Source organism: Saccostrea cucullata, unplaced genomic scaffold (assembly GCF_032062105.1).
Source record: "Saccostrea cucullata isolate Sc308-1 unplaced genomic scaffold, CSIRO_AGI_Scuc_v1 ctg11686, whole genome shotgun sequence".
In the NCBI taxonomy this organism is placed as follows: Eukaryota; Metazoa; Mollusca; class Bivalvia; order Ostreida; family Ostreidae; genus Saccostrea; species Saccostrea cuccullata.
This window is the reverse complement of record NW_026940519.1, coordinates 104,265-120,139: the sequence shown is the minus strand read 5'-3', so window position 1 is coordinate 120,139 and position 15,875 is coordinate 104,265. Positions and strand designations below refer to the sequence as shown.

Below are 15,875 nucleotides of genomic sequence, written 5' to 3'. Positions count from 1 at the left end.
TACCTTGGTTAAGGTGAAGTTTGATTGAGATTCTATGAGGAAATAGAATCAATGAAGAGATCACGTGCCACCCACCCACCCTGCATATGCAAGGAGTGTAATTTATAAATGTATGATTGGTAAAATTTCATTTACACAGATGTATGATGTATACATTTGTGTAAATGATGTAACAAAAAATTTTTTCGCTTTAAATCCTGAATCCGCACATGCGCAGTACAATCTCACGTGATCTCTTCATTGATTCTATTTCCTCATAGAATCTCAATCAAACTTCACCTTAACGAAGGTAAGTCTCGTTTAATTTTTTAATTATTGCTGAATAAAATTACTGATTAGTTGAAATGCGTTTTTTGTTCCCCACCCTGCCTATGGGTATTGAGTAAACAAACTAAGCAACTGCTAAGTGTATTGTTATGATGATCAATCATGCCTCTTTCAAAATTGTGAATGCCATTGCATCTGGCTTAAAAAACATGAATCAAATTCAACCACTGGAAAGTTGTTGCATAATGCTCAGGTGACCTATAAGGCCCATGGGCCTCTTGTTAAAAAATCTTCTTCTCAAGAACCACTGGGCCAGAAAAGATGAAACTCATGTGGAATCATCCTCAGGTAGTGTAGATCCAAGTTTGTCCAAATCATGACCCCCGGGGATAGGGCGGGGCCACAATGGCCGATCAAAGTTTTACATAGAAATATATAGGAAATTCTTTAAAAATCTTCCTCACAAGAATAGAAAAGGCATGAATGATCATATTTATATGGAAGCATCCTCAAGTAGTGTAGATTTAGATTTATTCAAATCATGACCCCTGGGGGTAGGGTGGGGCCACAATGGCCGATCAAAGTTTTGCATAGAAATATATAGGAAAATTCTTGAAAAATATTCTTCTCAAGAATAGCAAAGGCATGAATGATTATATTTTTATGGAAGCATCCTCAGGTAGTGTAGATTTAGATTTATTCAAATTATGACCCCTGGGGGTAGGGCGGGGCCACAATGGCCGATGAAAGTTTTACATAGAAATATATAGGAAAATTCTTTAAATCTGAAAATCTGCTTACACCGAAGGCAAAGAGTAACTTCGTATTTTCAAGAAGTTTTAACATTTTATGCCCCGGTAAATGAAGTTTTGGGATATATAGTTTTTGTTGTGTCTGTCCATCTGTCTGTCTGTCTCTCTGTCTGTCTGGCTGTCTCTGTGTCTGTCTGTCTGTCATTTTCTCTGCATAAAATTGAACCTTACCCATAACTTTTGATTTAGGGGAGCTATGACTTTCATATTTCACATGTGTATTCTTTGTGACAAGACCTTTCTTTGGATACCACCAAATTTGACATTTTGACCTTGACCTTGGAGTTTGACCCACTTTTACACAAAAATTCCAAACTTTTACTTTGGCCATATCTTTTAAACAATAGATACCGGGACATTTATCCTTCACTTATGCATTCTTTGTTGAAAGACCTTTCATTGGATACCAACAACCTTGACCTTTTGACTTTAACCTTGGAGATTTCCGTACTTGTGAAAAAACTTTATCCTACGCCATAACTTTTGAATGGTAAGGGATAGGGCTTTCATACTTCAAATATGTAATCCTTGTGAAAAGACCCTTTGTTGGATACCAAGAACTTTAACCCTTTGACCTTGACCTTTGAGTTTGACCTAATTTTAAAAAGCAATCCTTTCATTTGATAGCAAGACCTTTGACCTTGACCTTTGAGTTTGACCTACTTTTTCAAATTTTTTAACCTTGGCCATAACTTCTGAACTGTTAGGGCTAGGGCTTCCATGCTTTACATATTTATTTTTTTGTGGGAAGACCTTTCATTGGATACCAATGACCTTGACCTTGAAGATTTCCATACTTATGAAAAAACTTTAATTTTGGCCTAATTTCACATTCCACAATTGTATTTCCAGTGAGAATACCCTACTTGTACCAGTATATTAAATCAGCATTTAAGAAAAGTTTAATCTTTGCTATGTTGCCTTTCATTGGTTAAGAATTTAAAAGCAAAAATTCTGAAAGTACCTGCTTTAATTTTCACTAGCCTGTCGGGCTACTTCTGAAACATTTTTTACTAGCCCAGACTAATTTTTACTAGCCCAGCTCGGGCATCGGGCTAGTGAGTTTTCATGAAGACTGACAATTTATCAGAACAATTCTAAGGCCCTAGGGTCTCTCAATGTCAGGTTTGAAGAGTTTTAGTTTCTGGTTGAAGATATTCTTGAAGTATTTGATATCAAGTTGAATTCTATTGCATCATTAAATTTTACGCTAATTCATAAGAAATATTTCTAAATTTACTTATTCATAAATTGCATTATCTTATATGCTTTATCTTTTGTTGTTAGACATATACTCCTATTACAAAGGAGACAAAACAAGAAAGTTTCATGATCGAGCCTGTCAGATTGATACTCAGTTGGTACGTGGAGTGACACCAGAAGGCTCTCAGGTAAGATATTGGTTTTTTTGCCCCCCTCTGAAGAAGGAAGGGCATATTGCTTAACTGCTCCTGCCTGTTGGTCAGTCTGTCAGTCCATAAAGTTTCCGTTCATTTTCTTTGTTAAGTTGCAAATACTGAAATGAAATTTTCTTTATAGATTTACGGTCAAATCTGTTTTGGGTATGATCGAGCAATTTTTGACAGAGTAATGCTGCAATTTTTAGCTTGCTTGAGCTAAAGGCTTAAGTGAGTTTTTCTGATCAAAATTTGTCCGTTGTCTGTTGTCATTTTGGTCGTTGTCGTTTTTGTAAACTAATTTTCACATTTTCTTCTTCTCCAAAACTACTGGACCAATTTCAGCCATACTTCGCATAGAGTATCCTTCACTTCCTGATGAAAAAAAGTGCCAAGAATCTCGAAATTTACCAATAATGTTTAATAATTACTGATACTCGCTGATAAATACTGATATTTACTGTTGTTGCTGATAATTTTAGTTGTTTCTGATAAATACTAAGCAATTATGGTCTCTTTTTGTGTTGAAAATGGTTTGCTATTCACCAGACAAAAAATCAGTATTGACCAAGGTGAAGGGGAGGTCAAACTTGATATTTTTCTGGTGAAGAACAAATCATATTCAACACCAAAAGAGCTCATTACTGTTTTGTTAAATAGCCTGAATTTAAATAAGTAAGAAATTGAAGGCTGCATAACCACACCATTTTTAGCTCACCTCGACGAAGTCGAGATGAGCTTATGCTATACCCCCGGCATTGGCGTCGGCGTCCCAGGTTAAAGTTTTAGGAGCAAGTCCATTCCCAAGTAACTATAAGCCCTACCTGAACCAAACTTGCATGGATGATGCATCTAAGGATCGACACTACCAGACTTGCTTTGTATGCTGGATCTGACCTACATTTCCTAGATGAGTGACCAGGTTAAAGTTTTTGGAGCACGTCCATTCCCAAGTAACTATAAGCCCTACCTGGACCAAACTTGCATGGATGATGCATCTAAGGATGGACACTACCAGACTTGCTTCGGATGCTGGATCTGACCTACATTTTCCAGATGTGTGACCAGGTTAAAGTATTTGGATCATGTCCATTCCCAAGTAACTATACGCCCTACCCATACCAAACTTGCATGGATGATGCATCTAAGGATCGACACTACCAGACTTGCTTCGGATGCTTGATCTGACCTACATTTTTCAGATGAGTGACCAGGTTAAAGTTTTTGGAGCAGGTCCATTCCCAAGTAACTATAAGCCCTACTACGACCAAACTTGCCTGGATGATGCATCTAAGGATCGACACTACCAGACTTGCTTCGGATGCTGGATCTGACCTACATTTTCCAGATGAGTGGCCAGGTTAAATTTTTTGGAGCAGGTCCATTCCCAAGTAACTATAAGCCCTACCTGGACCAAACTTGCATGGATGATTCATCTAAGGATGGACACTACCAGACTTGCTTCGGATGCTGGATCTGACCTACATTTTTATTCCCAAGGAACTATAAGACCTACCCGAACCAAACTTGCATTGATGATGCATCTAGGGATAGACACTACCAGACTTGTTTCGGATGCTGGATCTGACCTACATATTCATTCCCTAGAAACTATAAGACCTTACTGAACCAAACTTGCATGGATGATGCACCTAGGGTTGGACACTACCAGACTTGCTTCGGATGCTGGATCTGACCTACATTTTCATTCCCAAGTAACTATAAGCCCTACCTGAACCAAACTTGCATGGATGATGCATCTAGGGATGGACACTACCAGACTTGCTTGGGATGCTGGATCTGACCTACATTTTCATTCCCAAGTAACTTTAAGCCCTACCTGAACCAAACTTTCATGGATGATGCATCTAGGGATGGACACTACCAGACTTGCTTCAGATGCTGGATCTGACCTACATTTTCATTCCCAAGTAACTATACGCCCTACCTGAACTTAACTTGCATAGATGATGCATCTAGGGATGGACACTACCAGACTTGCTTCAGATGCTGGATCTGACCTACATTTTCCAGATTAGTGACCAGGGTATTCCCAAAAAACTGTAAGCCCTACTTGAACCAAACTTGCATGGATGATGCATCTAGGGATGGACACTACCAGACTTGCTTCAGATTATTTTCATTCCCAAGTAACTGTAAGCCCTACCTGAACCAAACTTGCATGGATGATGCATCTATGGATGGACACTACCAGACTTGCTTCGCATTCTGAATCTGACTTATATTTTCCAAACAAGAGACCAGGTTATAGTTTTGGGAATAGATTAATCCAAATGAACTTGAAGTCCTTGATACCTGCATTATTAACAAAGTTATGAATATCTGTTTACACTATACATGTTTTTCATGCTACATGCGTAGAAATATGTATATGCCCTGTAAGGGGTTAAACACAACTTGCAAGAACATTGTTGTTGGTATAAATACTAGATATTAAGAAAATATGGTGTGAGATTTGCATTACTTACACTAATAACATTCGTCGAGGTGAGGTTCGTAATCTTTGATTACCTATGTTTAGCTCATCTGGGTAAACTCAGGTGACCTATTGCTATCTGTTTTCATCTGTCATCATGCATAATGTGCGTCGTGTGTTAATATTTGAACATTTTCAGCTTCTTCAGGGTTTGTCACTAGCTTTTTTACCTTGGTGGACCGCAGGTCCACTCATCAAAAATTATTGGTGGACCTTCTCAAAATCTAGTGGACCTTCAGAAATGTTTGAATAAATGAATGAATCATTACACAAGGCTTGAAACTAACGATTCCAGTCAGACTTATAAAGGATAAGTTTAACCATTCAACAGAAATAAATCCATTAGTCAGGATTTTTACAGCAATACTTTTTAAAAAAGTATAAATCTACAAATCAAAAAACATTTTTGTATCATTAAATTACAATAGTAAAAACCTGCATTTATTTTGCTTTCAAATGTATATGAAATTTAAAATAAGTTGTTCATAAAAACAAGTTAATTTTTTATGGCTAAAACATTTTTTACAGCAATGCAAAACTGAATAAAGTACATAAATATGTATTTAATATTTATTTTTTCAATTTATTATTTATTCAGATAAATAGTGAATATTTTGTTTCTTTATGTGATATAATGTATTTCAAGGGAAAAAAAACAGAAATTGCAGATTCCGTGTTTATAAAATGTATATAAATCAAGGCTGTTTGAAAATCTATAAACAATGCATAAATTAATGCAGCTGTCAATCAATTCTAATTATCTCCAAACCTGGTCAACAGCGTGCATTCAGGCGTGAAGCAATTTCCTGTTACCAAGTGTAATTTTCACACCTTTCTGTGCATTACCCGCACCTCAGATCTCCATATATTTTCCATATTTAAAATGTGGAAAAAATGCGGACGGGAGTATTTGGACTAATTTTCCGCATTCATTCCAGATTTTCTCCGTATTCAAAATATGGAGAAAATATGGATGGAAGTATTGGTTTCCTTTTCCGTATTCTCTCCTAAAACACATTTTATATCCGCATTTCCATATATAAAAAATATGGAGGTATTTACTTGGTTGATAAAATGCGGAAATACAGAAATCTGGAGAAAATACGGAGTTAATCACATGGTTATAAAATGGCTTAAAACTGCTACATGATGCATACATACATAAATATTTACAAAACCATCAACAATGTGCAAAATGATATACAATTTATTATACCATTATGAGAAAAACATTTAAATGAATGAAAAATTTACACATTAGGCCATCCTTAAAAAATTGTTTATTTGCGGTAAAAATGAAGGGCCATGTCCCCTCACCAAAATCCACCCGACAAATTTTTTTTATAGGTTCAAAAATCTTTTTTTTTTTTTTACGTATCCATTTTCTGTTTTTATCCAATTGATATTTTTTTACGTCTCCATTGCACCTATGCCGTTTTTATCCGATTGATTTTTGATTACGCCTCGGTTACAATGACGCTTTATCTTTCCCCCAAGTAATATTAAAACGTCTTTGTGATTTACAAATTTAGAGATGGTTGCTTTGAAATATTGACTCTATAGTTCAGTCAGTTACAGTGAAAAAATATTTTAATTACTAGTCCAAAATTTTCTGCGTCAGTTCCACCTTACCAGGCTTACAGATTATGATGTTTACGGATGGCCACAGAATTGGTGGCAATCAAATTTTTACGTGGGATGATGGCGGATTTGCAGCTAATTAATAAACTATTAAAATCTTAAACCTCATATATATCACCCCCCCGAAACACTAGATTAGTGTGGAGTCAGTTATTTGAGGTACGTGGCTGATGAGAGTCACTTTTTTTGAAAAAGTTTGCCTAAAAAGAACTGATGTGTTCTGATATTTGAGCAAAAGACTGAATTCATTTAGAATGCTTTAATTTTCTTGTTTGATTAGTAAGGTGAAATCTGAGACATAGTTTATACCTCTATGTAAGCTTCATTTCTGACATTTTGTCTCAAAAAAAAAAAAAAAAAAAAAAAAAAAGCCTCCCTACCTACTCACACCTAAAATGATGAGGCGCGTTACTGCAAAAAATAAATTTTTTAAGGATGGCCTTATGTACATGAGCAATGTATTGGATCTTATATCTTTGACAAACAAACAGAGTAGCATGTATGGAAAAAGTTTGTTCTTATTAAGCCACAAATTCATCATGAAAAAAATAAGAATGTGGCATTATATATATATATATATAATTAAATGGAAATCTATTTTCTATAAAAGCAAAAGTGGTAGTGAAAAGTTCAACACTTTTAGATATTGGGGGAAAAAATAACAATTGACATAGCTAGCATTGAATATTTACCAAAAAAAAGCAATTTTATAGACATTTTTTATCAATCTGGATCACATTTGCCATTTTCTACCTGCATTTCTGATTCATATTTCTCACAATATTCAATTTATATCTCAGGTCTGTGCTTTACACCCATCTGTCCAATAAAAATTTTCTTCATTTTTTGTAATTTGTAAGGTCACTGCATGTTTAATTTCTTGCAGCAGACCGGGGCCAATTGGCAAATCCTATAAGTTAAAAAAATACTTAAATATATGGTGCAATATTAATAAAATTTAAATTACCAGGTAATTGCTTTTATTCCTTTTATAATCTTTTTATAAACACAAGTTTGGGTTCTTCAACTTTATATCAATTTGTTTAAAGTAATATTTATAATAATGACAATCATAGTTAACTGTTCTTAATTAAACGAGCAATAAAAGAAATAAAAAAATTCTTTAAAAATATATATACCTCATACATAACCATCCATGAACCAGCTTTAAGCCTGCTAAAATCGCACACAGTTAGTTGAATAACCACTTATTCTTTTTGAGAAAATCTCCTCCTTTTGCACAGACGCTACAAAATAAAATGTATGGTAAATCATTATGCTAGAGATTACAGCCCATCGCTATATAAAATTAATTTAACACCTTTAATTGTGGTTAATCATAATTAAGTTCTTTGAGCTGATTGAATAATTTGAATCATGGGCATATTGGCTGAAACGAGCGTAGCCTGGTAGCTCAGTCCATAGGCGCTTGATTACAGGATGGTGTATTTTGTGTATTATGTGTTTTTCTATGTGTGCCTGAATACCCTCATTAAAATAAAAATGAAAATTCGCCGAAATTAGCACGTTTTAAAAAATGTCATATTTACTGTATATAAAAAGAGTAAAGGAGCGCCACATGCCATCTTGAATTTGAGGGGGTGCCTCGGTTCACACTTGATTTTAATCAATATCTACATTTTTCCTACCAGTGTCGGACGAGATCTAGCTTCAAAAATGATTGAATGACAATATATCATCTGTTGACCTACATATGCCGTTTTAAACAAGCAGTGAACCGAAACATCCTAATTCTTATACCTGTTTATTGAAAGCAACGGAAGTGGCGATTTCGTCTATGTAAAATCTAGAGACGTCCCGGGGAAAATCTAGAGAGGTCAGAAATCGCGCCAAACTTGTTTTCTCTAGATTTATATGTATTCCGGATACCTCTACATTTTTCATCGTTAGAAATCGGCACTTACGTTGCTTTCGATGTTGTACATGGTATAGAGGACATTTTGTGTTTGCTGCATGTTTTATAAGGCAAGTTAAAATCGACAGATGTTTGAAAGGTGTTATTCAATCATTTTTGAAGCTAGATATCACCCAACACTGGTAGGAAAAATGTAGATATTGATTAAAATCAAGTGTGAAAGCCATAATTCCCCATATTTTCAAGATGGCGAGTGACGCTCCTTTACTTTTTTTATATACAGTAAATATGACATTTTTTAAAACGTGCTAATTTCGGCGAATTTTCATTTTTATTTCAATGATATATACACATAGAAAAACACATAATACACAAAATACACCATCTAAAAAATAGCCTATGGCCATCCTAGGCCTAGAGCAATTTTTTTTTCATCATCACTGACACACATTAAAAAAAATATGACTGACCTACTGTATATGAAATACGTGTATCTGCATCTATTGGTTGATACAGCAATACGATCTCGGGCTTCCTGGTCAACAAAAACCTCTTCAAAACTGTGCAGACGTTACAACATGGAAGCCAAGGTCAAATTTTGGCGGTCTGTTGTTTAAATTAATTGATCACTTTTTTGAGCCCGACTTTTTGATTTCTTTGAATTATTCAAATTGTACATAACATTTAGGAGAAACAGAGAACTGCTGAAGTCCAGAGCTTGTGTATTTTTTCCAGATGAAAAATATTCTTTTTAAGAGTTAAGAGCCATTCTCTGTAATGACTTGAAATTTATATAGGAGCTGTGGCACGCCTAGTCTCAGAATTTCTCCAAACTCTCTATCATAAAAGTCATTGATACCTTAAAATGAAATCAGGCAAAAATTGGTTGCTATGTTTGATAGTTACCATGGCAACATGTCTTAAAGTTCAAAAATGGCATTTTTTAACATGTTTAGAGCCCCATAATTAACGTTTGCGGCAAAGCAAACAATTGGCAAAGACTGTTTCAAAACGTTGAAGGTCAGATGTCTCAAATGCATGACAAACATGTTTGGTAAATCAACTATTACATACGTTACTATGGTAACAAAGGATTCAAAAGTAAAAAAAAAATTCATTTAATTTTATAAAGTCATACATGTAAAAATAAAAAGCAATTATAGGATGAAATGTGACCAAATACTAGAAAAAAGAGCCATGAAACATATACCAAAAAAACAAATTATGATATTTCATTTTGGTTGGCAATGGTTGCCAAGGTTTTTATACCATAGAGAGCCTATCAAAGTAACATTTTGTATGTTTAAATCTGATCCTATCTTTTAAAAAAGCACATTTCCTCATAATTAGTGATCAATTTTGGAAGATGTTGGTGTGCTCCTAGTGTTCCCATTCGAAAAAATTCAGATTAGATTCTTTAAACAGAGCGTTGCTATGGAAATAAGCAGAAAATATATGCTAAAAAACCTGAAAAATATTTTCTTCCTCAATACGTACCCTTAAATGCAGTTTCCCAAAACTTTTATGATTGATATTTATTAACAGCTAACCTGACTTTTAATTTTGACTATCATCCAATCTCTAAGTGGATGCAAGAAGTTGGCTCACAGGGTTTAATATTGATATAAAGTTCACAAAATCTTTAACATTTTCCCTTCTTGGTTACCATAGCAACAGTGTTGTTTTCTTCATCAAATTTTATCGATATATGATATTCAACTTCAGTTCTAACAGATAAGTACGATTCAAGCTGAGTCCTTTAATTTGTTTCTTGGTTATATGGCAATTTAATTCTTAATGCAGCGAAAAATAATTCACCTTTATGCACGGGTACTTTGTTTCCATGGTAACACTGCAAAGTAGCAATTATACCCAATTTTTCTTATGGTTTTGGTGTTGAAGGTCCTAAGGATGCATAATTGCCCGTCTTGAATTTTCATGTTTTTCCTCAAGACAGTAGCATTTACACAAACTTAGTTACTGGTTTTGCATGGTTACACTGTGTTACCATGGCAACCATAAAAGTTATTTATAGAATAATATTGCTTATACTTATATACTTCAGGTCAAACATTCTCATTGTTTTTCTTAAGAAGTTGATTGAGTTTGAGCATGTAACAACCACCATTAGTGAATACGGAGTGTTTTTCAGCATATTTCAGCATTTTAAATGTATTCCAAATGTACCCTTGGTTCCCACTTACTTAGAGATATATTCTAAACAGTTTCTTTACAGTATAAGTGACATCAAAGTGTCATGTTTTTGTGAGAATGATTTGTTTGCTTTTTCTAGTTTTTATTAAGCCACAGTCAACATTTTAAGTGACTGAAAATCTCGATTTTTCAAACTTTTCCGGCTGTTGCCATAGCAACCGAGGCACATAGCAACGAAATTTTGTTTGATATTTGTTTCTGGTGTCAAGTACGAAGCATGGGTGAAGTTTCATCAAAATCGGTGACCATGCGTGGCAACGAAGTTTAAGTGGTTACAGAGAATGGCTATTAAATATTTTTCCAGATGAAAAATAGACTAAGTCCAATTCTCCGTATTATTTCCGTATATTTTCCAGATTATTTCTGTATATTTTCTGCTTTTCCATATTGTTAATTCTCTCTGTATTTTTTCCACATTTTTTCCATATTTAAAATGAGGAAAAAATGCGGAATAATGCGGAAATCTGGAGATCTGAGGTGCGAGAATGTAAACAGAGGAGAGACTGGCTAATTTGGCACGAATTTTACATGCTTCTTTTTCAAGGTCCTTGTTGAATGTTATAACCTCTCAATTTTATTGGAGTAATCAATTTTACATGTAAAAAGTATCTACTTGCTAGGTTTCCTTGATTACCTAAAACACATTTTATATTTATTTTTTGTAAAATACAGGTACATATATGGAGGACTTAAAATAATTTGAGTTACGAATGTCAATTTAAAGAAGAATGAAAAAAATGAAATTTTACTGTTTTTAGCTCATCTGAGCTGAAGCCTCAAGTGAGCTTTTCTTATCACATCCGTCTGTCTGTCCGTCCATCCGTCTGTAAACTTTTCACATTTTTGACTTCTTCTCTAGAACCAATGAGCCAATTTTAACCAAACTTGGTACAAAGCATCCTTGGGTAAAGAGGTGTTTATATTATTAAAATGAAAAGCCAAGTCCCCTCACAAGGGGAGATAAGGAAGAAAAGACAAAAATAGGGTGGAGTCATTAAAAATTCTTCTTCTCAAGAACCACTGGGCCATAAAAGCTGAAACTTATGTGGAAGCATCCTGGGGTAGTGTAGATTCTAAATTGTTCAAATCATGACCCCCCGGGGTAGGGTGGGGCCACAATGGGGAATCAAAGTTTTACATAGAAATATAAAGGAAAAATCTTTGAAAATCTTCTTCTCAAGAACCACTGGGCCAGAAAAGCTGAAACTTATGTGGAAGCATCCTGGGGTAGTGTAGATTCTAAATTGTTCAAATCATGACCCCTGGGGGTTGGGCGGGGCCACAATGGGGATTCAATGTAATTACTAGAGGAATTTCTTTTTTGTTGTTTTTTATCTTGAGATAAACATCTTAAGTGCTTTCACAACAAAAACCATAGAAATAAGATTTAAGATATTTGTATGATAGATATGGGAAAATATATATGTTTTTCCTTTTTTGCTGACTCAGCATTTTCCTTGATTTTTGAATTATTCAATGTCGAATTACTCAAATGATGGACCTGATACAGACATCTTGTGAATATGATATTAAAGCAGAGGATTTTGTTTTTTAGAATTTGAATTCAGAAGCGTATAATTTTTTTTAATTCCTACCTGTTGCTTAGCAACAAAAATGGATGTTTTTATGAATAAAAAGAGAAAATATGTAAAATCCTGAAGTTATAAATCACATAACTTTTTATCCTTAATACTTAAAACAAATTTTAATACAAATTAATTATTTTCAGACTGTTCTGCAAACTAGGGGCGATTTTACAATGTCAAATCTCCATGGTAACATATGGAAATTTCTCCTTAGCAACACATCATAGAATGATAATTTTAGCTTGTTCATGTACAATCTGTTGTATAATGTTAAAGATTCTTAAATCCATTTTGTAAAATTTAATGTGGCAGATTTAAAAAATGCAGTTAGGTATATTGAAAGTTTTTTTTTACTTGATTAGCCCATGACAAGAATTTTGAACACATAACAACCAATATATATTCCATGAAGTTGAGTGTCATACTCTGTAAGCATTTCAACAATTTTGGTACATAGAATCATGATTACGGGACATTTTATGATTGACATGTAAATGATTGCTGGTAGAAAAATACGTATGAATATATACATTCTACAAACAAGTCTTTAAACAAAAATCAAACTAAGAACATTGCCATGGTAACGGGAATAGAAAAAATTTTGTTTACATAAGACAGTTTTGACTCAGTTTTCATGCAGAACTCTTTCATCTTTCTAAAGGTAAAAAAACTTAACAAATATACACGCAGGATCAGATGTACCCTGTCTCCCCTTAAAATATTTTATAACACAAATGTTGTGTAAATATATTTCATTAGAACGATGATAAAAGATTATGTCAAAAACCTGGAAAGTGCATGTTCATATGATCGACATATTATTGTTAGACTTTTTTGTTGCCATAGCCAACGAAAACATGATAGAGAGATTGTAATCTAAAATCGATTGATCCAACATATATGATTTTAAACAATAAACAATTTAGAAGTATACATTTCAACCATTCATTTTAATTGTTATTATATAAAGACATAAGATTTAGTTCTGAGGTATATAGTGATTAATAGATAATGTTATGGATTAACAAATCCAACTAAAAGTTTAAATTTTCAGTATGCTTGCATGGTTGAAAAATCATATAAAAAGGGGGAATCAGCAATTATTTTTTCAATATCTTTCTGCATTTTTGCTATTTATCCAATTAAGCCCCCCCCCCCCCCCCTTTCAACCTCTGACACTTATTTACATTTAATTTATAATTAAGATTAAACAAGAAGTTTAAATTTATAAAATAAGTTTATCAATAAAAAAGAAATGGACTGGATACAAATTCTGAAATTCTTCTTTGAGTGACCTTGAACTTGCCAATTGACATTGGGTCAAGACCATGGCACGCCCTACAGTCAGAAACAATATTTGTGTGAAGTACAAGATTCAAGTTTATCCATTAGAAAAATATGAATTGGACAAGAATTTTGAACGTTTTCTGTCAGTGACCTTGAACTAGGCCTTGTAAGCACAAGAACATATGGCCTTGGGTCAAGGAAATGATACACCCTCAGGTCAAAGCTACCTTTAAAACTGGAACTCACCAAGTTTATTTGTATATTAAAGATATGGGCCAGACACAAATATTTCTTACAGTGACCTTGAACTTGCTAAAATGACCCGGCCTGAATCAAGATCGTGACATATCCTCAGTCCATGATTCTAATATCGATTTAGAGTTTAAAATTGGAACTCACCAAGTTTATCCATATAAAAGATATGGGCCAGACACAAATCTTTCTAACAGTGACTTCGAACTTGCTAAAATGACCCTGATCAAGATCGTGACATATCCTCAGTCCATGATTCTAATATCGATCAACCCGAAACTCCAATATCAGCCCGAGGGCCAAAGGCCAGATGCCGTAAATTCAGACATTCTGCATGTGTATTTAAAACTTTCATTTTTAGACGATATCTTTATGTAGATTAAAAACTGAGTTTTACCAAATAAATTTTATACAATAGCTCCCTATGGTTGCGACTGCTCTTCTTAAAGCCCCCCTTCAGAACTGTGCATAATCTTCCCTTTTCCTTATGTTGGCATTGATCACGCTCAAAGATTTAGAGTTACATGTAATTACATAATATACAGGTTGTCTGCGGATTTTATTCTAATGACATTTTTATAACAGTTTGGTAAAAGCTAAAGTAAACACTGTGTTTTGTGTAAAATTTTGACCGGTATATAAACGTGTACCTTCATTTTGCATTTTACTAAACTGAAAGTCAAGCTAGGGGTATGATTCTTTCTTAGCATGTGAGAGGCCCGGTAATATATGTTTGTGTGTGTGTGTTTGGGGGGGCGGGCGCGACAAGAGAAGAGCTTATGCGATAGTAATGAGATACCGGTATTTCAATTTTTCAAAATGCTACCACCCATTCTCAATATAAGGGCTAAATATATATATAAATACCACTGATGTAATTTTTAAATCAACATTATAAAAATATAACAATGAATAAGAATTCATAAATTATCGATTGAAAATTCTAAGGCTTTTTCAAATATAGTAGCCTATTTGAAATGTACGTTACTGTCGCCGAGGCAAATATTATGCGAATCCCCTCTGTGAGAATATAGTTTTGATTCTCAAGAGAGAGAGAGGAAGTTAAACCTTGTATCATATATATTTCTTTTCAGAGAGAATAAATACATTTTCTTTGTGATAATAAAATATTTTTTATTGTGCAATGTCCCTGTCGCTTAATTCTATTTCAACCACATTACAAGCAAACACAAAGATTAATAATTTTGTTCTCCTTTATTTAATGATGGGCTAAATTAAAATAAAAATTATAATTTGAAACTTTTATAAATATGTTTAATATATAAAACATTTTCAATCGTAGAGATAAGAAAGAAATGTACGTTACCTATATTCTTCCATTAATAATATATATTAAGTAGAAAATATGACACGACTCTGAATGCAACCCCTTGTATCCTGTAAACTGGCAAAGACGTTTTGCTCAACACAATTAAAAATTATTTTTTACATGAAAAGTAATCATTTGAAATGTACGTTACTGAAATGTACGTTACCATGATATTCGAATTAAGTGAAACTCGCACGAATTTTTATGTATTCTCATACTTTGTGTACACAAAGGAAAATTTTATCAAAGGCTTCGGCTAAATCAAAATTAATGAAAAGCAACGTTTCTGCCGAGGAAAAAAATATATTAAGGTATTATATGTAATATAATTTTGATACCATATATTTCTGAAACACCCCTGTATGATGCATTTCTTATGATATGCAAGTTCAAATGTATCAATATATTGCGTGTCTAACGTACGCTTGTGGAAGAGAATTGATTTTTATATTTGAAATGTACGTTACGTATGGTAACGTACATTTTGCGTATTTCTAACTGACATTTTTTTATTTAGTCAATGAATTGCGTTTACACAAGCGAAACACAATTATTGTTACAATCCATTTGACAACTGACCACACAAATCCATCTGAATGCACCCCCAATCCTCGTAAATGTGGTAGACTGTTACCACATGCTAGAAAATTTATTTTTAAGTGTCTTAAATTCATCTTTGGCAACCTTTCTGCACTTTGTTTACTTTTAATATGCGA

At 33.7% G+C, this 15,875-nt stretch overlaps 1 protein-coding gene across 1 annotated transcript in view; it reads left to right on the top strand.

The window, feature by feature from the left end:
* The first annotated feature begins 2,324 nt into the window (after window positions 1-2,324).
* LOC134255547 (uncharacterized) overlaps window positions 2,325-15,875 on the top strand; it is a 96,190-nt gene continuing 82,639 nt past the window's right edge. The window contains exon 1 of the mRNA XM_062738074.1: window positions 2,325-2,470. Within this exon, the coding sequence (XP_062594058.1) occupies window positions 2,345-2,470 (126 nt within the window). The 5' untranslated portion in view covers window positions 2,325-2,344. The remainder of the gene's footprint in view (window positions 2,471-15,875) is intronic.